This window comes from Mytilus edulis, chromosome 1, assembly GCF_963676685.1.
Source record: "Mytilus edulis chromosome 1, xbMytEdul2.2, whole genome shotgun sequence".
Taxonomy (NCBI): Eukaryota; Metazoa; Mollusca; class Bivalvia; order Mytilida; family Mytilidae; genus Mytilus; species Mytilus edulis.
Genome location: NC_092344.1, coordinates 100,409,294 through 100,433,231, shown reverse-complemented (window position 1 = coordinate 100,433,231; position 23,938 = coordinate 100,409,294). Strand labels below are relative to the sequence as shown.

The following is a 23,938-nucleotide window of genomic DNA, read 5'->3' as shown; positions in this document are numbered from 1 at the left end:
TTAGTTCATTGAATGTAGCCAGTTACCAGTAAATTTTGCCATCATTTGTTATTCATTGTCCATCCCTACTAACATGACTAATATAACCAAAAGCTGTATATTTAGATTCGCCATTTCAGAATCTAATGCATCCTGGGTAATATTTTCAAAAGTGTACACAAAAACGTCCTGATTGGTAAAAATGTCATAAACAATGGAAATTTAACCAATGACATGACGTTATTTTCATTTTGGGGTACGAACAATGAAATTACCCATGATGCTTTAGATTCTGAAACAGCCAATTACTTGATGTCCATCAATTGTAAACCCTTGTAAATATAATTTCCTGAATGGCTGATGACAATGAGACCAATGTGTCAGAAATATTCCTGATGTAAGTAAGAAATGTCATTAGTTCTGATTAATTTGAAGACAGAGCTATCATCCACTGTCTTTTTGTGAACTGAAACTAAAGTAACTATTATCAGAACTGGTGAACCAAACGATTCAGAAATAACAGGAACCCTCTAAAACCGAATCTTTGAAAGTCAAGGTTGTAAAAGAAGGAAAACAGTTGTAGAGCTTTATAAAAATGAGTTCTTACTTCCATGCACCACTTTAAACAAATATAGTCTCTAGCAAAAAACTTAATAATTTTGCATTAGAGCATTTGAATTAAGTATGAGCATATGCTATTCTAGATCCATTAAAGAACTAAAACATAACTGTATGGTAAAGTTATCTTGATGCTGATTAGCTGATCAAATGTAACCAGAAGGGAACATTTACATTGGAGACTTACGATAAATTTTTGGAAAACTATGACCAAAGAAGTAAACATTGTTTAACTTATTGTCCATAAAATAATTTTTGTGTATAAATATTTTTTACGCAAATATTTATTATCTACTAGCTGCTCCTCCAAATTTTATATCGCCTGTGACGAAAGTGGCAGTATGTGAGACATTTATTACTATCTGGAAGAGGCTGCATACTCTATTTGAGTAAAGCTTTATATTTCAGAAGTTAGAAGACCTGGATATTTCATGCTTTGTATGTAGATATCTATGTTACGAATATGCTGTCTTTCAAATGTTCTTTGTTTTTGACCTCGTTTTCATGGTTAAACGAATGTTTTTTTTTTAAATAGTTGTATATGGGTTCACTGCAACGCCTGCATGTCTGTCAGACAGGGTTCACCTTACATCGCCAACATTTCATGGATCAGCGACCAAGGTTAATGTTACATGATGAGGCCGTTTCTCAGATACTATAAGTAGTAGGTCAACTATATGTGGTGTATGAAATGATTGTACTTGTCTGTCTGGGTTGAATCATCTGACCATGACCTCGTCATGAAGTTTATGTGATATGTGTAGTAAAACCTTCATGTTAGACTGAACATAAACTCAAAGATAAGTAAGACAGGTGATACATTTACCGTGTTCACTCTTGTGTAGTGGTTATCAAAGAAAATTTGAAAAAGTCAGAAGGTTCTAACTGAGTTTGTGTTGGATTCAAAAGATTGTTGAAATAGTTTGGTGGGGAAATTTCCAACACTCACTTATTTATCCGTGGATATTCAAACTTCCATCCCTTCACCATGCATGTTCGACATACCTTGCAAAACCAAACCTATTGTATTGATTGTAAGTTTGTTCCTGCCATGAAAATGCATTGCCACTGGACATCATGCAGGCTGCATTCAATAATTTAATGCAAGGATATCTTTATGGTATACTCTATCAAAGGTATATAAGTAACGAGGGTTGTTTGAATCACGATAATATTTGATATATTCGTAAATTTGTGTAAACTTAAGTCCGGAAAAGATAAGAGTATGATGTGCACGCGTTTTTCCTCCCCCTAGTCCCAATCCCGTCCAGTGATCTGATGTTGGTAAAACAGAAACTACATAAAATCTTTCAATGCTACTTTTGTAATATATATTTGGAAAGGATAAGTTCATTTTGAATAAAATTAAGTAATAGTAGTAAATTGTCTACATAGAGAAAATAAGTCCTGAACACTCAGATGTACAGTCATCAGTCTGGTCATAGGTGAAATGCATTTTGAACAATGTTTTCAAAATTGTTTGTATAAACGGAAATAGTTGTTACTCCAGCTTCGAGGTTTTAAGGCTTGCAGCAGTTCCCTGAGAGATAAAAATCTCATTATTTTTCTTTGTCTTTTGGATGGTAATACTTGTAAATCGTATTCTAACTCCTGTTGACCTCCATTTTCCATGTCCTTTGAATCAAGAATTTCAACTGATAGAGTCGATTGTATCATTGTAAAACAGATGACGATTCTACAAAAACAATACAAAAAAGGTTACTGGTATTAATAAACGATTGACACAAGATGTTCTAATGACTAAGACATTAAGCAAGCTGAGTTAGGCTATCCGTGAACAGCATAAGCTGCAAGCGACCTAAACATAAATCTCAACTCGTTTTTGATACATATTCTTTGGTCATTTAATGCCGATTTCTCTTCTGGACTTTTACATGGCTCTCAGTGATCATTCAGGTTTCGGATATGGTGCAAAATTCTAAGACGAACCATGTCCGATATGCTGATTTATCAAGTTTAAACAGATGATAAGAATAAATGAGTGTTTTATCAGTATCTTATATTCATGAAAGCCATTAATTAACATGAGGGTTGGTCCCAACACCTGTTTGAAATCATAGTATTTCCATTTTTTGCATGAGCAGCTGCCACGACTTCAAACAATTAACCTCAAAGGTGTTTATAGGAGAAACATATATACTGAATGTAGTAATTTTGTCTCTGGTGTAAGTATTATTTGATTAACTCCACTTAAATGCAGTCTTAATTGACCAGTTATATTGATAGATAATAACAGTTGATTATCATACTGGTCTTGAGGTGTGTATTCAATTACTCACACATCTAACTGAATTGTGAAATCAGTGTCATAATCATCTGACATAGGTTAACTCTTACCTGAATATTTCCGTCAATACATCTATTTGTATATCCCCCCATTATATTCTTTATCATTAATCTTAATTATCTCAGCAATGGGTATTTGTACATGTATATTGGAATACAGGAAATATATTTTTTCCTGAAGGGGACGACCATTTGATATTCTTTGCAAGGCCGTAACTACCCTTGAGGCAAGTGAGGCAATTGCCTCACTAAAATTTCGACACTGATTATTTTTTTTATACATATATATAAATATAATAGTCATTTGTTGTTCTGTCTCAACCTTAATTGCTATAACTTGTCATCATTCCTTTTAAACTATTCTTTCTGGATATAACTCAGCATCTCAACGGGTGATGTTTCTCGATTACACTTTAACCTAGTAACGATAATCATCATGGATCTTCAGTTAAAAACAGGCTCTTGCAGAAAAAGGAAAAGCGACACTGAAGGTAAAGAAGGAATAATTCTAGTAAACTAGTTTTTTTTGTGAACAGAGTCTGAGTATTGCATATAACTTCATTAGAACAATCCAAAAACGATAAGTAGACTGACAAATCAAGTACTGGTCTTCGGAAGGGGGCAGTCCTGTCTGCGTATTCATTTCTCCGTTTCACCAACTTTTGACAAATCAAGTACTGGGCATCGCAAGGGGCAGTCCTATCTGCGTATTCATTTCACGAACTTTAATCTTTCTCTTTACAGATAAATAAAATATAAATAATATGAAACATGAATGCATGGATTATAGTTTTTACCTATGTTTCTTTAACCTTAAAAATTGAAAAAAATATCCCATATTCCAATTTGATATTATTGAGGAATGGTAGAACCTTTAACATAGGATTTTGTCTTTACATATTCGGGACTACGGAATTTCGTTTCTTTATATTCGGGGTTTCGGAATCGGACACCTCCAACCCCTAACCCCTAAATTTACAGATTCTGAAACTAAAATACCACCAACTATTTCAAGAAATAATTTGAAATTACGGAACTACATGTAAACGTCAAAAACTCCATTCCAATTCCCCTGTACCCATATCATATATACTTACTCTATAAATAGAATCATATACATGTATGTTCTCTCATTCTATCCCTTGTTTGTCTACTCTTTGTCAGCATAAAAGCGAGTTTAATATTTTGTAACTGCGACTGTATGATGGTGCTTACAGGAAAGCTTAATTCCCTTTTGCAAACAAAAGCTGCTACCGAATTGCTGATGGAGAAGGACTTGGAAGAAGACATTGATCATTGTGTTGATGATAATGTGCTACCTTTAGAAACACAGACTGCCCTGAAACGACTGAAAACTTGGAAAAGAGCATACATGAGTGACGAGAGATTGTGCGGTCTTGCCATTCTCCATGTTCATCGCGATAAGGATATCAGCAGACCAAATCACGATTCTGAAACGATTTGACTGAACCGGCCATAGAAAAATGTGGCAAACTCTACTGAATCGATGTTTGTTTTATGTTCTGGCAGCAGACTCAAATCAGTGATATTTGGATGATTATCTTACATATAAATTTAAATAAAGTTGTTAAAAATTTGGTGTTAGTAAAAGTCTTAAAATATGAAAAATTTATATAAAAAGTGTACAAATTCAAAACATTATCAAACTCTCTAAAAATGCCTAGAATGCAGGATTTTGTACCATTCATTTCATACCCTCCAAAAAAATGTTCGCCTCGCTTTGCACGGCTCAATTATTTTGCCTCACTAAAATAAGATGCCTAGTTACGGCCTTGCTTTGGCTACCAGGAGGATGTTGAAAATAAAGAACCCGGCCTTGGTATAACAAATATGAAAGTTCTGTGGTAGTTTGAAAATAAATAGGCTGATACCTACAATATTGAAGATAAATAAATCGGCAGATCTTTTCAACCTTTTAAAAATGCATGTTTTAGTTCACAATAGAACACTTCTGACCAAGTTTGAACTATAAAATATTTATCAAAGGTACCAGGCTTATACTTTGATACGTCAGACGCCTGTTTTCTCTACATAACTCATCAGTGACGCTAAGATCAAAATAGTTGAAAAGCATTAGAGAGCCCAAAATTCCAAAAAGTTCGGCAAGGTAATATATGCCTGGGATAAGAAAATCCGTAGTATTTCGAATAACTTATACTTTTGCGAGCAGTTGATTTATGAAAATTATCGTATAATTGATATTCATGTCAACACTTGACAAATTCCCCATTTCCATTCTCAATTTTACTAAGGTGCTGACTACTAGGGTGGTGAAACTCTCGGGGACGTAAAGTCCATCCGCAGTGGCATCGACCCAGTGGTGTAAATAGTTATCAAAGGTACCAGGCTTATTATTTCATACGCCAGACGCGCGTTTCGTCTACGAAAGACTCCAGTGACGCACTGATCAAAATAGTTAAAAAGCCAAACAATTTTAAAATTGTGCAAAAGAAAGACAACAGAAGTATACCTCTGTTCAAAAGTCATAAATTGATTGAGGGAAAACATATCCGGTTTTTTTAATTGGTGAAGGCTGTAAAGTGCCCAATAATTGATTTCTCCCTTGTCCTCTGGTGTCTGTTACATATCGGTCCCTTTCGCAATCGTTCTACAGCTCTTCGTTTGCAACATCATCAGGCACGACCATGGCCTAAAGTTAAAAACGCTTGAGATAATAAAAACCTAAATGGCTAAACTGAAAATTCAACCAAAGCCGTCTAAGTCCAACTTTGTCTGAGGCAGTTGTAGGCATCATTTTAAAATAATATTTAGAGCAAAATTCCTTTTGTGTCATTCTCTAACCAACTGTAATAAAAAAAAGTATTTGTTTTACTAATGCATCAACATACAGTTGGGCGCGTTTTAGTCCAATAATAAAAAAAAACCCGGTTAAAACATGCATGATCTGATGGTAGAAGTTCATATCTTTAGGATAGTTTTGCGGTGTTTCTTAAATTCTAACATGACGTCCTTCAAACGCTTTGAGTACACACCCGTGGTAAAATATGAATATATTGGTTTGGCTGTTCTGATTGTACTCCCACGTCATATGATTGTTTATGGATGGAGTACACGACGTCATAGAATGATAGCGTAATAGTTTAAGCATTTTTCGGGAAAATACACGCTTCTGATACCGAAAATCATCACCAGAATGAAACATAAACAAACAATACTAAAATGTGGTATAAGCCCTTTTTTATATACATAGAAGATATATTAGTAAATTTTCATTAAAATTCATCCAAATCTATCTAAATATATTATTGTAAATAGTTTGAGCATGTCACTAAATCTGTTTGCTCCGTTCTTTACCGCCAATCTTAAAGTGGGTTAATTTATGGGAACGGCAAATATTTGCCTCTATCTAGTGCGCTTTGAACCAAAACAATTGCTATATTTGTCTTATCAGAATCGAAATAATTTATGGGGGCTTGAATATATCTAAATTTTACCACGGGTTGTCCCTTTATGCCGATATTTTACCCCTCGCTATCGCTCAGGGTAAAATATTTGTCATAAAGGGCCAACCCGTGGTAAAATAACGATATATTCAAGCCCCCATGAATTATTTCTTAATTATACCATACGGCAACAACCTCACCTGACAAATAGGGATTTATATTTAGATTGTATGCCCATATGTTCCATTGTACAGCTATAGGTTAGTTATAGTTTACATCAGAGTATATATGAAGTTTGTTAATTAACTGATACTATTATTATACTCACAAGCAACAACAAACTACATAATCTGATGAGCCTTTCATTGTTACAGGCTGCAATGGAAAAAAATACGATATGAATATAGATTTGTTATTTTTGAAAATTAAGGTAGATAGGGTGTCTTCCTCCATCTTGGATTTTGAAATACTAGAAAACAAGGTCTAGATCTTTGATGAAAAGTGCAAATTTTTATAGTAGTAGGTAATTCATGTGTAAGAATTTTCATTGTAATATAGAAAATGCCATGGTTGATCATATTTATGATTGTATTTTACAAAAATAAGAATTCTTTTGTTTGATTCATTTTTTTCCAACTTTGTCAAATAAGGGGAGGCAACTCAAATGCAAGGGCAGATAATCCAGATAGTGTTACTTTTACAATAGAATGTGTTAGGAATTTACCCATTTTTACATGTAGCAAGAAAACGAGTTCGGTGACCCCATTTTTTCTTTTTCTTATCTGAAAGCATAATATTGAAGCTATCTTCTCATATTTTATCTCAAAATTCTATGGTGTTGTTTGCGTTTTATGGCGGAAAAATGGGTTTTCCATGCATAATCTATACAAAATCTTGACAATTTTGAACAACCTGTAGCGTGAAAATAAGTCCGGTGACCCATTCTTTTTATTAATGTTTTTAAACAAGCAGGATATGAACTACATTTTGGCAAATTATTTAAAGATTCTATGGATTATAATTTAGACACCCCATCTACCTTAATACGATTTCTATATAACTAAATATGCACATGGACATATTATATTTCAGTCTGTATCATTCTGACGTCATAGTCTTTTGAAGAATAAAAAAGACGAAAACATAGATAAAAGTTTATGAATTTAAGGGTCCAAATTTATTGAACTTTTACATATTTAAACATGATAACCTAACGTAGTCGTTAAGGGAACAGCATGTGTTCAGATGTAAATTTTGATAATCGAGTGAATAAAGAATTTGAATTTGAGTGGTCTTCAATGTATTTGTGTTCAGTTCTTGAACTAAAATATCACGTTGATATTTGTTTTTCTTCAATGTTTTACTTGCATATTTGCAAATTTTACACGTTAATATCTTGCTACGAAATGTTTTGTACAATGTAAGCTTTATATGTTGATGTTAGTTGTATCATTTTGGATAAGATTGTTGCTGATATATATAATTTTCCAAATTATTAAACGATCATTTAAGGCGATAAGTAAAAACAAAGAGCCGTGGTATAATGGCCAATGTTAATTTAACATGTGTATAACGTCACATTGATCTCAACACGTCGTCAAAACACTGGACACTTAATTTGCTATCCACTCATTTGCAAATCCGTCGCCGCCTCTCCTTTGAGCTACATTGTCATCTATATAACCAAAATGTGCGGAATTACATGGGATTCAATAAATTCATTGCTTTTTTGCTGTTATTAATAGATATATTTGGCAATTTTATTTAGAAAAAAACATGGGATTATCTCATAATTTGTTTTAAACCCACTGGTTTTTTTTGGGTGCATGGGATTGTGGCCATAATTGATTTCCTTTAAAAACATCAATGAAATTTATAATCGTGTTTTTGTGTTTATTAGTGATTCATTTATGGAATTCTCAGTATATCCAATTAGAAAGAAAAAATGTCTTTTTGACTATTATCAAATTTCATAAACCGGAGAATCAATCATAAATAATTACATTAGATGTATGTTTCATTATAATACGTTATCTTGATTGACTAATAACAATCTCGAGTCATTCTGAAAATAACCTTCAAAATGAATTGTTACATGTATGATGAAACACGTTTCCACAACAAAGTGCACAAGGAAAATTAAAGAAAAACTTGATAGTAATAGAGTTTTTATGATCATAGCGAAAACATGTTATTAAAATTATTTCATAAGGTTGTAAGCGTTGACCGTGCGCACATTTTTAGAATAAATTGCCTATGCGCTACATACAAGATGAACTTCGATCAACGTTTTTACCCCCCCCCCCCTTTTCCCACCTTTGAAATTACAAAAAGAAGCATTCTTAAATGATAATACGCATTGTACCATAAGTTCACTCTTCGCTTACACTAGCAAAGCGCGACACAGGACTTGTAGTTTAATTTTTGGAAGATCGATGAGGAACGACAACTTTTCGGAAGATAACGGGAACGAAAATTATTTATTTAAAAAAAAACCTAAATGTAACTTTAAAATAACGACAAAATAGTTATTTTGTTGTTATTTGAATAAGATATTTTATTTGTTTTACATACCCAAAATAAACTTACTCGTTTAAGGAATTGGTTTCTCTTCTGATGTTCCACCGAGCTAGATACGAAAACTGTATGCGGAATTGATTAATATATATATAAAGGTATGTCAGCATCAACGTAATTATCCAATAGAATTACAGGTGATATTTAAAACAGCTATCATATCAGATGACATTTAAGAAAACACGTCAACAAATCACCATACCGTCTTCCGCGACGAACACAATTATACATCAAATGCTAAGTTCTAAATAGTACAGCGGGTAGACAAGGCATTGATATTATAGCATATAAGTTTCTAAGTGGACAAACAATTAACGTGGGAAGCTACTAACTATGCATATGATTTTGAACTGAACATGACTCAAATGCACTAATAGCGCTACAACTTAATCCCTAAAGAGTCTTTAACCTTTCACTTATTTCACATTGGGCAACTATTTATTTAAAAATGCATTTACAACAGAAGAGAACTGAAATTGAAATGCATTAGTAGTTTTCAAGATGAAGATGATTTTGTTACATTGGAAAAAAACATGTGAATGGCTATCAGACCCATGCCTGTCTTAATTCCTCTTAATTCAACATTTATTGAATAATGTACATACTATTGTTATTTTATTACTTGTGTGGTATCGAGAGCCAAAAACTTAAAAATATCCTTAGGGATACAACCACATTTGTTGACTTTGGTTACCTCTGGTCAGCTAATATATATACATATATATATATGCACTTCAGTGTTCGTGTTGTTTCTTTGTTTTCCTGTTATAGTTGATGTGTTTCCCGCGGTTTTAGTTTGAAACCCGGATCTGTTTTCTCTCAATTGATTTAAAACTTTTGTACACCGGTAAACTACTGTTGCTTTTATTTACATATATTTCTAATTTGGTGGACACGACCATTTCTTGGCGCCCTCAGGTTATTATTTTAAGCCATGGCGTTTCTTTTCGATTTATGAGTTTGACTGTCCCTCTGGTATCTTCTGTCCATCTTTTATCAGTTGACTGGGTCAGATTAGGTGAACGTGTGTCTGTTACGCACACTTTTCATATCGTACGTGTAATAGAATTTAAACTGTGGAGTCACCAAAGGTTCTAAACGTCTCAATCGAATAATGCAATATATTAGCAGAGGACTAAACCTTGTTTGTTGATTCAAATGTTGAACATATAATCCTTGATTTCTAAGAAAATTAAATTAAAAGAAAAAATATCAAATGTTTCATATTTGTTTTTTGCTATAAAGATAATTGATGTATGTAAATTTGATCGCTGACTTACAAAGTTTAAAATAAAAGTTCAGTTTATGAGTAGTCATTACAAGATAAAATAATAAAATGTTGATTAACAAATGTTTTATTTGAAGCAATGACAAATGATATATATCTTGAACAAAACAAATATTTACAAGTACGTAAAAGAGAGACTTATTTCCAGGAACTTAAATATATTTCGTGAAATATAAATAATAGGGATTCCACACTCCTATGATTATTAAACAGGTTGGGAACAAACCCCCTGTATGGTGATTATACCTATATAGAGGGATAATCCTTCTTTAGAGGGTAAAAATTATCCCTCTATAGAGGGGTATTTTTGTTTGCACTGGATTTAAAGCAAATTAGGGCCGAATGGCGTTTTCTAGTTATATTGGCTATAATCTCTAGCATTATATGCATCAACATATGCACTTAACTAAAAATTGGGATAACCAGTTTTCTGCTAAAATGTGACAAAACTTGCAATCTATTGTATACCTATCTGAACACCTGATTAACAACAAAAGGAATAGTTGACCTTTAAATTTCATGTTCAATCTAACAATAGTAATTCTGTTCAGTGAGGCATAAGTGAGTAGAACTTACCTGATCATCACAGCTTTCAATCATGGTTGACAATAGATTGTATATTTAGTCAGATAAGCATCAAACTGGGCATGTGCATATTAAATTAAGTACATCAATTGGTGCATCAACTGTTCAAGGTTACTGCCATAATAAGAAGAGAATGCCATTCTGCCCTAATTTGCTTTAAATCCAGTGCAAATAAAAATACCCCTCTATAGAGGGATAATTTTTACCCTCTAAAGAAGGATTATCCCTCTATACAGGTATAATCACCATATAGGGGGTTTGTTCCCAACCTGTTAAAATAATCTATTTTTTCATAGAAATCGTATCGTGTAAATTGTAATGCAAATTACATTGAACAGAAATACGATGAACAATTTTTCTTTACGTGCAGTTAAGTAAATATCCTCCATATCATGATTCGGTCAATCAGGGGTGTGCATTTTTTATCTAGCGGCTTCCTTGTAATCAAAACGATGGAAAAGTGTTGTCATATGAACTGACACAATTATGAATAGAAAAAACTCTTTAACAAAATAGTAATGAAAACGGTCGTCCCTAGTCAAATCGTATATGCATTTGATCATTGTTATTACCAATGTTATTTTAACTGATCGGGCGGAGCTTACATTTTAATTTGCATAATGCGGGGTTCACACATTGCCGATTATTGCTCCCGTTTGAGATCAGACAACGATACGACACGAAAAGTGAAAAAGTCGGATTAAGATCCTCAATTATGTGAAATGTCCTATTATTGTCTGAACGCAGTCGTTTTAGTTCGTAACAGATTCCTACTGGTCGGGAAGGGTCCGAATAGTTCGGCAAAGCACCCCGATAGTTAGGTGCGTCCCGTAACATTCGGGGAAACTCAGCCGATTTTGTCTACTCGAATTACAATCGTGCCCATGTCGTGACAGATTCTGCTGTATCGGATCGAATTCCTTACAATGTTCTGTGTATTCGAAACGGTGTCCTGTGGAACGGGAATGATCTGGAGAAATTTTTCATTGCTGTTTTTCTGCCGATTGAGTCCAAATCTTGTCGATTGCGAACCGTTTTTGCCGAAACCGTCCCGAAACAGTCCCGTTATTAATTCTAAATTCGTCAATGATACCCACGTCAGAGTCCCGACAATTACAGAATACAATACGACTGAGACCAGACAAAGCCGTTTTCAATGCGATAGAGCGGACCGTGATAGGATTACGTTCCGACAGTACATGATCATCCCAAGTATGCCGACAGTTTTGGAACGGATAACTTCCGTCAGCGTCGGTTCACTGTATTGTCACTATCTGATCTCTGTCGGATTACATTATCGGGACGCAGTCGTGACAGACTCGGTTGAATTTTACCTGGCGAAAGATACAAATCGGATTAGAAGCGGATTTAGAACGGGATTATCGGAATAAATTCGCTTGGAAACGGTTGAATATCGACGCTTCCTGAACAATATCTGATTGTTGTCGTGATTAAATATTTTTTTTTACAAATTTTAATTAAAGTTTGAATTTCCATCCACGATTCATAGGATCTTGATCAGACTTTTGATAAATTTTAATCGGAAATGGTCCTGTCAAGGACGGCAGTAATAATCGTGAATGTGTGACCCCAGCTTAAGCTTAAGCTGGGGTCACACATTCACGATTTTTACTGCCGTCCTTGGGTCACACATTCACGATTTTTACTGCCGTCCTTGACAGGACCATTCCCGATTAAAATTTATCAAAAGTCTGATCAAGATCCTATGAATCGTGGATGTAAATTCAAACTTTAAAAATTTAATCACGACAACAATCAGATATTGTTCAGGAAACGTCGATATTCAACCGTTTCCAAGCGAATTTATCCCGATAACCCCGTTCTAAATCCGCTTCTAATCCGATTTGTATCTTTCGCCAGGTAAAATTCGACCGAGTCTGTCACGACTGCGTCCCGATTCTACCGAATATAATCCGAGAGATCTGATAGTGACAAGACAGTGAACCGACGCTGACGGAAGTTATCCGTTCGAACAAATTTCTCCAGATCATTCCCGTTCCACAGGACACCGTCCCGAATACACAGAACATTGTTAGGAATTCGATCCGATACAGCAGAATCTGTCACGACATAGGCACGATTGTAATACGACTAGACAAAATCGGCTGAGTTTCCCCGAATGTTACGGGACGCACCTAACTGTGGGGGTGCTTTGCCGAACTATTCGGACCCTTCCCGACCAGTAGGAATCTGTTACGAACTAAAACGACTGCGTTCAGACAATAATAGGACATTCCAGATAATTGAGCATACTAATCCGACTTTTTCACTTTTCGTATCGTATCACTGTCTTATCTCAAACGCGAGTAATAATCGGCAATGTGTGAACCCCGCATTAAGGACAGTCTAATATTTGAAGATATGTGTGATACGGATGACGACGTTATAATTGTTAGTGATTTCTAATCACCTAAGAGTGTCATCAAACGGATATAAAAAAAGAACTGACTGTATGATATGAGACGAATATAGAAGTTTAAAACTTTATATGTGTTTTAGCTAAGTATTTTGAATATATTGCACGTTTTTCAACTCTGTTATACTCGAAAATCTACGGTTGTGGCTCATTATTTACTTTTCGAATGTTGAAATAAACCTGCCAGTTTATGTACATCGTCATGTTAGAAAAATTGCAAATGAACAAGCTACACTTTGATTTACATATCAAAAATCATAGAGTCAACAAATGTATGCTAGTTATTTTTTCCATTACACAAATTTTCTGCATCAACGGTCTTGTACGTTTGCCACTTTATCGACAACTGGAAGAGCACAGAAACGACATATCTTTCTAACTGCCATCATATTATCAGTAAAAATATAGTTTTGCGAACTGCAATTTTCAAGACGTTTGAAATGAAAAAAATCGATGTAATTTAAGTAAGTGGTATATATTTATGAAAAAAGTAATCATCAACATGGTTATTTTAATGTCATTATGTTCTGATACAATTTAAACAAAGCAACCGGTAACGATTAGACCAATTCACCAGCAAATGAATTCTCTCACAGGACGGACAAACTTAATCACCATGAGGGAGCACTAAAAACTGGTACCAAACAAAATTTGTATTAACACCTTATCAAAGAATTTACCCACCAACCTCGCCTGTATTTTTTAATTTGTGTTTTTGTTTTAAAGGAAAGGTATTTCAATAAAAGTATTTCACATTGTCATGGTAAGGCAACTAACAAAAGTCAGACAATATGGTAATACTGAATAATATAAGTACTCAGGAAATTTTATAAAGTTAGTATCTCTTTTATCTGATATTTGATTTACTCAAATTGATGTAAAAATTACGGTGTAATATTCTATTTCTGTTTAAGTAGTTTTTAATGAATCGATGTCGGTAAATACTGCATCTCTTTTATGCACCATGATACATATAGTAAGATATTGCTCAACGTCCATAATCATTTTGGCAACTTGTTTGTGATTTAACTTCAAGACATTATTTCCATTCACAGAGTGGATATACTGGCGTACCTACAAAAAAATATTTACATCATATATTATTTGTCTGAATCATAGGCCCCCTTTTCTAAATATTTCTTATTGGGTTTTTTTTAGTAAATATTCTTTTGAATATTAAATAAAATAATTGAAATTGGACACATTTGCCTGTTAGCTCATATCAGAAGTAGCTGTTTTGCACTGTAAAACTTTCGGGAACCGTGTGCTCAAATGTGCAAATAAAAGTATATTGAATTTTCGGCCAGTATCAAGTAAATTTCAAAATTTTAAACTGAAGTCAATAGATCTAAGAATGCTTGATATTGCAGAGTTTAACATGTAAAGCAATGGGACTATAAACTACGAGTGTTATTCCATTCCTTATATATGAATACTAAAACAAGGTCATTCTGGTTATAAAAATTCATTCAGCATTTCCAATGCTGACCGCAAATAGATATTTAGTACTTTTCTTTTTCGTTATCCAATTTATATATGTAATTAGCTATCAAAGGTACCAGGATTACAACTTAATACGCCAGACGCGCGTTTCTTCTACATAAGTGACGCTATAAGTGACGCTCAGATCAAAATAGTTATAAAGCCAAACAAGTATAAAGTTGGAGATCTAGAGCATTGAGGACCCGTAATTCAAAATAGTTGTGTCAAATACGATTAAACTAGTCACCTTAAGTCCCGCAGCTGCAGCAGGCCCTAGTGGATCAATGGTTTGGACGTAAGTTGGACCATCACCTCTAACAACGAATCCATACCCAACAGAGTCACTTGTGATCTATAATATGCAATGTATGAAATCAAACTGCTTACAACAAAAAACATCTTTAACAACTTTTTGGAACATTTTGATTTAGCAATAAACAGCTTACTTTGATAAGGTGTTAAGAGAAAAAAGTTTTGTATGATTGACAACGAGACAATTATTCATAAGAGATCAATAAAGATGATGTAAACAACTATAGAATGATGGACTGATTTCAACAATGAACAATCGCATACAATAAAGAAAGATATAAAAGGCCATAACATGACGTTGTCCGTTGCTCTGCAATTTATGATTGTTGATTGCCTTGGTATCATTTTAACATGTCATTTGGAAAGACAGCTTTCGTTTAATATTATGTTTAATTTTTTGAAAGATTTGAAATATTTGTGGATGTTTTAACTCGTTGTCTCTTTTTGTATTTATCGATATATTCAGCTTTGTAGCCAGTACATCGGCACTGACAATTTTTTTGCCTACGATGGGACATAACATAAAGTGCCGTACGTGTTATTGTGTACCTCGGCGGCATATGAAAGAATAATCTAAACGTACAATTCAAGTGAAAAGTAGAAAAAAATAATAAAACCGTTATTTTATACCGCAATTAACCCAGCTGTTGAAAAATATCACGTGTTAAAGAGGAAATCGCGAATGTCTTTTCTCGTGCTTGGTGGGCATGGTTTTTTTTTTGGCATTCATTTCCTCGTAGCGTTGTTTAAAAGACACGTAAACAATGATTATATACCCTCATTAAACTTGCTATAAAAACAGTCGCGATATTATTAGCAGCTATAACTTATTTATACTTACCCTTAATGATCTTTTGATATATGGAGTCTCAGGTGACACTAACTCAGCTACTGTTGCATGTCTCAGCAAAACTAAAACAAAATAAAATAATACTTAGTATAGTACTTAAAACCTTTAACATAACATAACAATGCATGTTCTAAAGAAAACAAACAATACTTTATACATTTACTGAATGAAAAGAAATATCTATCCATCATTGAATAGACGCATATATTTGTCATGTTGATGTCGTTGGACTTGTGTAGTATTCTTGTAACAATCTTTTCTCACGTATCACTGTCATACATTTTAAATGATGTACGTAACAGACTTACCTGACTTTGGCGATGTTAATGAACTGTCACCGTCAATTGATTCTGTACCGTCAACGCTTTCATTATCTGACGAAGTTACACTAATTTTGTCATGGATGGAACCTTAAATAAAATTGTAAATTTAATTCTATGTTTTTAAATTGTACAAAACAACAGTACTAGATCAAATAGGCTTGGTGGTAAGCTCACTCTGATTTTGTTTTTAGATAAGCGCTTAGTGTAAATAAAAAATCTGTAACAATACATGTTATATAATTTCTTTGCTATCAGAAAGCAACAAATAAACTTCTATACTTAATTTCAGACAAATCCCATGAACATATTTTTTTTAACATATATCTTTTTAATAGATGAACTATAACGAGATGAACCAAAATCTTAAATGGTGTTCACATTATCTTCCGATAAATTGGTTCACTTTAATATAGGAATAACATCATATGAAGAAAATTCTAAATAGTAATATGGAACCATGTCATATTTTTTCCATCAAAATATCGTTTTCGCAGGACTTCAAATTATTCAATCCTTCATGGGATGATTTAACATACATATATAAGTAAGCAATGAATGTGGTTGTTAATTTGATACATGCTTTTTGTATTTCTTTGTTAAATATTTGTTTGTTTTGTTCTATTTGAGATTATGACACATTGATGACTGCTGTACTCATTATTTTGACGATTTTAACTATTATATCTGTTTTGTTCAAGCATCGTTGTAAATATAATGGAATTTGATGCTACTGTCATAAAAGAGATGTTTAGCGCTATAAAACCAGGTTCAATCCACTATTGTCTACATTATAAATTGCCTGTGCCAAGTCAGGAATATGACATTCGTTTGATGTGTTTTATCATTTGATTAGGGACTTTCCGTTTTGAATTTTCCTCATGGTTTAGTATTTTTGTGATTTTACTTTTTTCAAAGGTTGTTTTTTACTTCCATGGATGAACTATTCCAATCATAAGAATAGTCATTCAATTTAGCATTATCTGGTGGAATGTCATGCTTCCCTTAGAAATGACAGTTCTAATAAAAAGTAGAAACAAAAAACAATTGAAGATAACATCTACATATTAGAAATTTTGAACTTCAGTTTTGCAAGTGAATTAGTCGATCTCATTAAATCCGTATTCATCTGAACTTCAATTTAATCCCTTGCTACAGATTGACAACGCATGCATTGTACGTGTACTCACTGGTTATTTAAAGAAAAAGAATGTCAACAATGAAAGTGAAACTAAGGTAAATCATTTGATTACTGACTCGATCCATATAAAATCATTCTTATACGGTTAAAACAATGAGGAACATATATTTTTAATCTATAAAAAACTCAAACAGACCTAAAAAAAAATCCAATTGCACGTGTTGGTTTAATCTATTCATATCTTCGTTGAATTTCATGTTTACATCGCTTATATGGTCATCTGAGGTCAAATCGATAGTTAATTAGATGGCGTCTGGACTAAAATACGCACGAAAGGGACCTACATATTATCTACCCCATGCTCTGTAAACTGTTTATTTTTTACTTTTGGTAGTATGGATAAATGTTTTACACTATTATAAATCAATTATGAGAATTTGAGTCAAATCGGTGACCAGGAATTTGACAGCTAGTGCCCCTTTAATATAATTTTATTTTGGATGTAACGCGTCTTCTGATTGGCTGACGTTGTTTTGTTTATCAGCTCATATACATAATTTTGCCATGTGACCGTGATGTCATCAACGTTTTTCCATGGTTTACTCCGGTTTAAAATGAAATTTTAAATTAAATATAAGAAATGACTTATATTTTTTCTGTCTATTCGAAATAACATAAAAAAATGCGGTGCACACTTTAAAATAAGTAGTGTGGACCACATTTTTGATGTTATTTCTTCATAGACAGAAAACATATTACAGTCATTTCTTAATTATCTTCACGAAAATGCAATGATAAATGTGTGTATACTTACATGTGTACGAATCTGAGAATCTCCTGTTTGGGTCAAATTCGTCATGTGAATCTACCGATGAATGAGATTTGTCACTACTAGCCGATCTTTTTCGGTTAAAGTCTTTCACAATAATTGACGAATCTGAAAGGTTTCTGGAATGTGTCGGCATAGAAAACTTAAACACATTATGAAAAGTAAATTTTTGATCAAAGTCAAATTCAAACTGATAAAGTAAACAGTTGTCATGTTTAAAATGGTGATCGTCTGTTACTGAAAAAGTAAGAATAGGGAATAAATAAAGGGTAAACAAAAATAAATTTATAAAAAAAATATATATCAAAATATTTTTATACAATTAGAAAATACAAATAAAATATTTTAAAACAATCATCATTTTCAAATGTATCAATGAAGTAAGATATGTAAGTATTGTGTCCATCGGTGTTAACATTGATTTGATTTCTTTTCTTGTACTTTGTGTCTTATATTATTTTTATCATTTGTATCGAACTATAAGTCAAGCACTTCTAACTATTTTTACAGCTTGTTCTTGTGGTTGTTGTTACACAACTATCCAGGATAAGGGAGAACTAAACGACAATAAACATGCTAAACCCCGCAACATTCTTTATGTGCCTACCCCAAGCAAGGAACTGGTATTCCAGTGGTGATTGTCTAAGTCGTTTCGTTCGTTTTAGTAAAATTCAAACTTAACCAGAAGTTTTCTTGTTTGAATTTTTACTCGCTACTGAAGACGCTTCGTTGACCTGTAACTGCATGTTCGAATCAGATCTATTTCTTTCGGTCCGGTCTATGGAGTTTTATGTCGTTTGCAGCTGGTCTAATTTGAATTTAAGCGTGGCGCGGAATTTCTCATTTTTGAGTCGTGACATGTGAAGTCATTCTATTGTGCATGAAACGGGAAACGAGTCGGGCGGGTAACATGTAATTACAGTCGCTATTAATAGAATGATGATCAGGATGTGGAATCTAACAAAACATTAAGCGGGATCCAGGATCAGAACCCCCAAATGAAACCCCCTTTTAAATTATACCAGATCTCCTTACTTTTATTTCAACCCATACTTATGTTTTCTTTATCTAATCGTGACCTATGCTGATAACACACCATTCTTTAAAAATCTATATCAGAGTACACTAGTTTCTGGAATTTGGGTAGTAAACTGGTACTCTGATTTGATTGATAGTGCAAATATACCCTCATATTTCCATTTTGTATATTTTTTATTTGTAGAATAAAAATGTTTAACGGAGATTCTTCAGTTACCCAAACGTCCTTGTTACTTCTTTCTTGCACGAACGTTCAGTTGAATTAGTGATTCTATTCCTTAAGTTTTTCATGACCAGAAAGGCCATTTGTGGTATGTTATCAGCACTTGGCATCCAGCGTAAAAGTAATAAAAAATATGACTAACTATAAAATATATTTGTCACTTGCCATGCTTTATGATATTATAGTCCAACAATTTTCTGCCTAAATCAACTGCGTCTTCAATTCCAATATGTTCTTGATTGGTTAACCAGTCAACAAACGCAGACCCAATAAAAGCCTCTTTGTATACTTGAGCATTTAACTGATAATCACGGATTATGCCTTTCTTTTTAGAAGTAGCTCTGTAATATCATATTTTGCATGTAATCAAATTGTATTGCAACACATACATATAAAGGGTCTAGAGCATAATAACTTTTTAAAGCATTGTTCATATGACCAAAGACTATGTTCGGTTTGTTTATGTTTGTGTTCTACAATACCTGGCAATTTTATTTTGTTTCTCTTGTCCTTTCACAAAACTAGGGATGACAATATTTTGATTGCATGGGGAAAAACTTGAAGAAAAAAACTGTTATAAAATATTTGTATCAATAATGACGTCGGTTTTCTATGATGTTTTACAGTGTGCATTTTGATCGAAAAAAGCATTTTAACTGATTGTCAACTTCTGCGTGAAATATTTTATTCCACTGATTTTGATTGGTTTGAGACTATTAGACGTGACATTGAACAAAACTTTATATTTCTGTCTGAACATCGTTTCACAAAATTAATTGTCACAGAGTTTTGAACACCACTTTAGCAATAATACAATACATGAATATAAAAAAAGAAGATGTGGTATGATTGCCAATGAGACAACTCTCCACAAGAGATCAAATGACACAGAAATTACTTATCACCGTACGACCTCTAACAATGAGCAAACCCCATACTGCATAGTCAGCTATCAAAGGCCCCAAAATGACAATGTAAAACAACTATATTTGTGCTTACAGTCTATATATTTGTTGGCCTTTATAAAACATTTTGAGATCCATATCCATTTTATGTGTTCCATCATCAATTCTAAATCTGTAGAATAACATGTCGTCCTTGAATAGATGGTCATCACATACTACAAAATGTAATACATGCGTTTACTGTTTAAAGGTAATGGGAAATGACAGCAGAACTTAGGAGAGATTAAAATTCTTAAAGTCTTGTTGTGATAAAGAAACTTAAGTTATATTATGTTACACAGTTTCATTATACTGTTAAGAAACACCGAAAATGTGGAGTTATCAACATGATGACATATGAAATTAAAAAAAAATCTCTTTGGAATACGTAATTAAATTGGTGCACAATTCAATGTTTTCTTAACTATACTACACCTAATTGCAGGTGTCTTGATTAATGAATAAAATATACGAAAATAAGTCCATGTCTGTGAAATAAATTACTTCAATATATTTATCCAAAGAATAAATTGGGTTGGTGGAAGGAATTTAAAAGTATTGCTATGTCACTTGTTTCTGACATTCAATAAAATCACACTTTGTATGTTTGTGACAGGAAGGTATCTCAACCTTTACACTTAATCTTTATTGCACATTTAAAAATCATTTCATTCATTTTACGTCTCGTAAGCGAGGGAGAGAGAAGTCTTCGTATGTCTTGTTGAACATCAAAACAAATGGTCGAAATCTTTTTTTTATCTTACCATGGTGGAGAATATGGTGGTCTTGTAGAGTTCTCAGTGCTGTAACGGCTGAAGAACGGAACTCACAAAGTTTACAGTCTACTAGCCAGGATACAACTTCCTTACCAATGAAACAATTTTTATAAGTTTTGAAGTGATATTTTCTGTCTTTCAGTAAATTCGAAAAATTAATTCGTGTCCTGAAAAATATATATTCAATTATAGTCGAAAGATATTCATATTGAAAACTCGTACTATATTGCTTCTAATTTATTTCAGTCTGTGTGATGCCATGCACTGCAAGTTAAACTTGTCTTCCGAAAAGTTGAGCCAAAAATGACTAAGGCATCTATGTCTAGTTTTCGAAAGATTCAAAATTGTACAAACAGAAAATGTACAGGAAATGGTTATATCCATGATATTCCATGGCGTCACAAAGTGATGAATATTGGGCAGGTGATATCCTCTGGAACGAAACTTCAACCAACAGAGTCATTGTGTTATTGTACTATGATAAATTTGTGTATTCTTGTCTTTAAATTTTACTAACATGCTTGGTCTGTATGCCATTTTGTGCTTCTTTGTTACATGTTTGTATTTTTTCAGTGATAAGGATTATAGCACAATGTTGACTGCTGTATTATTGACTTTTTTACCTATTATGACTGTTTTTTTTGGTCACGCATCGTTGTCAATATAATGAAATTTGATGTGACTGTCATTCAAGTGTGAGATTTAGCTATCTATAAAGCCAGGTTCAATCCACCATTTTTTAAATAAGAAAATGTCTGTACCAAGCCAGGAATATGACAGTTGTTATCCTTTTGTTTGATGTGTTTGAGCTTTTGATTCTGCCATTTGATTAGAGACTTTCCGTTTTGAATTTTTCTAGGAGTTCAGTATTTTTGTTATTTTACTTTTTTTTCTAGAATAATATTTTGTAAACAGTCATCAAAGATATAAGGCTTATGATATGTTAAGCTAGAAGCACGTTTCATCTTTTCAAGACTGGTCAAGTGCGCTATATAAGCAAACAAAAACAGAATAGATCAGGTAGTCGAAGAGCAGTGCAAGTCAAAACTTCGATCAGTTGTTTTCAAAAAGGAGAAAGGCTATCTATGATTTAGGTAGAAACCCTTAAGTGTTTTGATAAAAAAAAAAAGATATAGATAGACAACTTACTCTAAAGATAAAACATTTGAAGTTTTATTGAATTAGTGTAGTAGTTTCGAAGGGCAATCTTTCAAAAAAAATAATTAAGTAGAGTCTGACAATAAGCGCAATGTGATAGCAAAAGGGTCAAACTAGACGAATGTGGCACAAATTATCAACAATACAAGATATACTAAAATAAGAATATGATCGAACAGATCGATTCACTTGGAGTCTTTACCACAGACGTTCAGGTCTAATGAACCAAAGTGAATCATAATTGATAGCAATGGGTATATGACGGAAACATATTGAACTTTTTTCCTTTTTTGTGAATTTAACGCACTTGCAACATATTTATAATTTTTTTTATGGAATACACCAAATAAGACAAACAAAAGGCTCGAAGGAATCTGAATCCTTGTGTGCTAAAAATATGGCTTGTTGGATATATTTACGCAGATCAAACCAGACGGCCTTGAATGGTAAACCTATTCTAGCTTCAGACAAGCTCTAAATAACAGCATATACAACGTATCTATATTTACCTTAATTGGTCTCCAATATAAAAAATCTCATTCTTATTGCTGAAACTTTTGGAGCGATCTCTTTTCACATCCATTATTTTATATTAGTTATGTGCACGTTGATCATTACAGAAAACGTGATTTTAGATGATACTGCATGAATTTTATCACACCACTATTTATTTATAATATAATAAAACCTTGACAGAATAAACAAGGGTGAGGAAGATATATATATATAGATAAAAATTATCATCAAAGGGAAACCAGTTTTTGTTTAATAACATTCATAAACATTATGAGTATATATCTTTAAACGTTATAGTTTTTGTGCACATGAGAATGACGACTCAGATAAATAACTGCAAAAAAGAACGTCGTCATCTGAAGGCACGATTTGTGCCCAAATAGGTCACAAAAAATCTGCTCCGATTTTAGGACATGCATACAGAATACATACATACATTAATAAACAATGCAGTTCTGTATAAAATATTTTCTTTTATGGATATGTAAGCCATGAAATAAAAGAAAATTCAAAAAATTGACGTGTGTTTTATGTTAATGTTTATTTTTCAAATTATAAATTTCCTGTCTGCTTATTTTTGTAAACAAAATGAAGATCAATCCTTGACACACCATGTTAAATATGTTAATGAAACAATGTTATAATATTTGTAAACACTTACCATTTTTAAAGTTTAACAATGTGACTTATAGTGGTTTTATAGGATTTAACTCCATTTATAGACCCATTAGTCATTTGAATTTAGTAATCCTTTATTTTTTAATAAATGTGAAAGTTTGACAGGAAGCACAGTGTCTAAGAGTGGTCAAGACTGTTACGTGTAGAACACAAAACAGACATCGAAAAAAATTTGAACAAAAAACAAGACTGGTAACTTGTGCAAAAGATATGCAAACCCTTCAAAATAAAACTAGAAGTGAACTTGGGATCCTGAAGGGTAAGCAGCTCATGTTCGGCTGGTGGCATCCGTTTTGTTACTCATTCTAAGAAAAATAATCGGTAATAAGTCGCAGTGTGTGATGTTGCTACCGGTAAAAAGGGGATGAGATTGATGCATAACAGGTGGAACATATCCATAGTCAACTGTAACACAGACATTCAATAACGGTCTACAAAACTCTTGATAGGAAACA

At 33.0% G+C, this 23,938-nt stretch overlaps 1 protein-coding gene and 1 long non-coding RNA gene across 2 annotated transcripts; both read right to left on the bottom strand.

Annotated features, from left to right (window-relative positions):
- Positions 1-1,905: 1,905 nt before the first annotated feature.
- On the bottom strand, positions 1,906-8,990 carry LOC139516089 (uncharacterized). The gene is made up of 3 exons (XR_011662910.1): positions 8,919-8,990; positions 6,658-6,704; positions 1,906-2,293 (listed from the first exon to the last, which is right to left on the bottom strand). It is a non-coding gene; the product is annotated as an uncharacterized lncRNA (long non-coding RNA).
- A 4,720-nt stretch (positions 8,991-13,710) lies between these two features.
- Positions 13,711-22,944, bottom strand: LOC139498129 (DEP domain-containing mTOR-interacting protein-like). The gene is made up of 9 exons (XM_071286464.1): positions 22,799-22,944; positions 21,120-21,298; positions 20,411-20,531; positions 19,577-19,752; positions 18,136-18,387; positions 16,169-16,270; positions 15,852-15,922; positions 14,946-15,050; positions 13,711-14,290 (listed from the first exon to the last, which is right to left on the bottom strand). Exons 1-9 carry the CDS (start codon positions 22,870-22,872, stop codon positions 14,126-14,128), a joined length of 1,245 nt encoding a protein of 414 aa, XP_071142565.1. The 5' UTR covers positions 22,873-22,944; the 3' UTR covers positions 13,711-14,125.
- Positions 22,945-23,938: the final 994 nt, after the last annotated feature.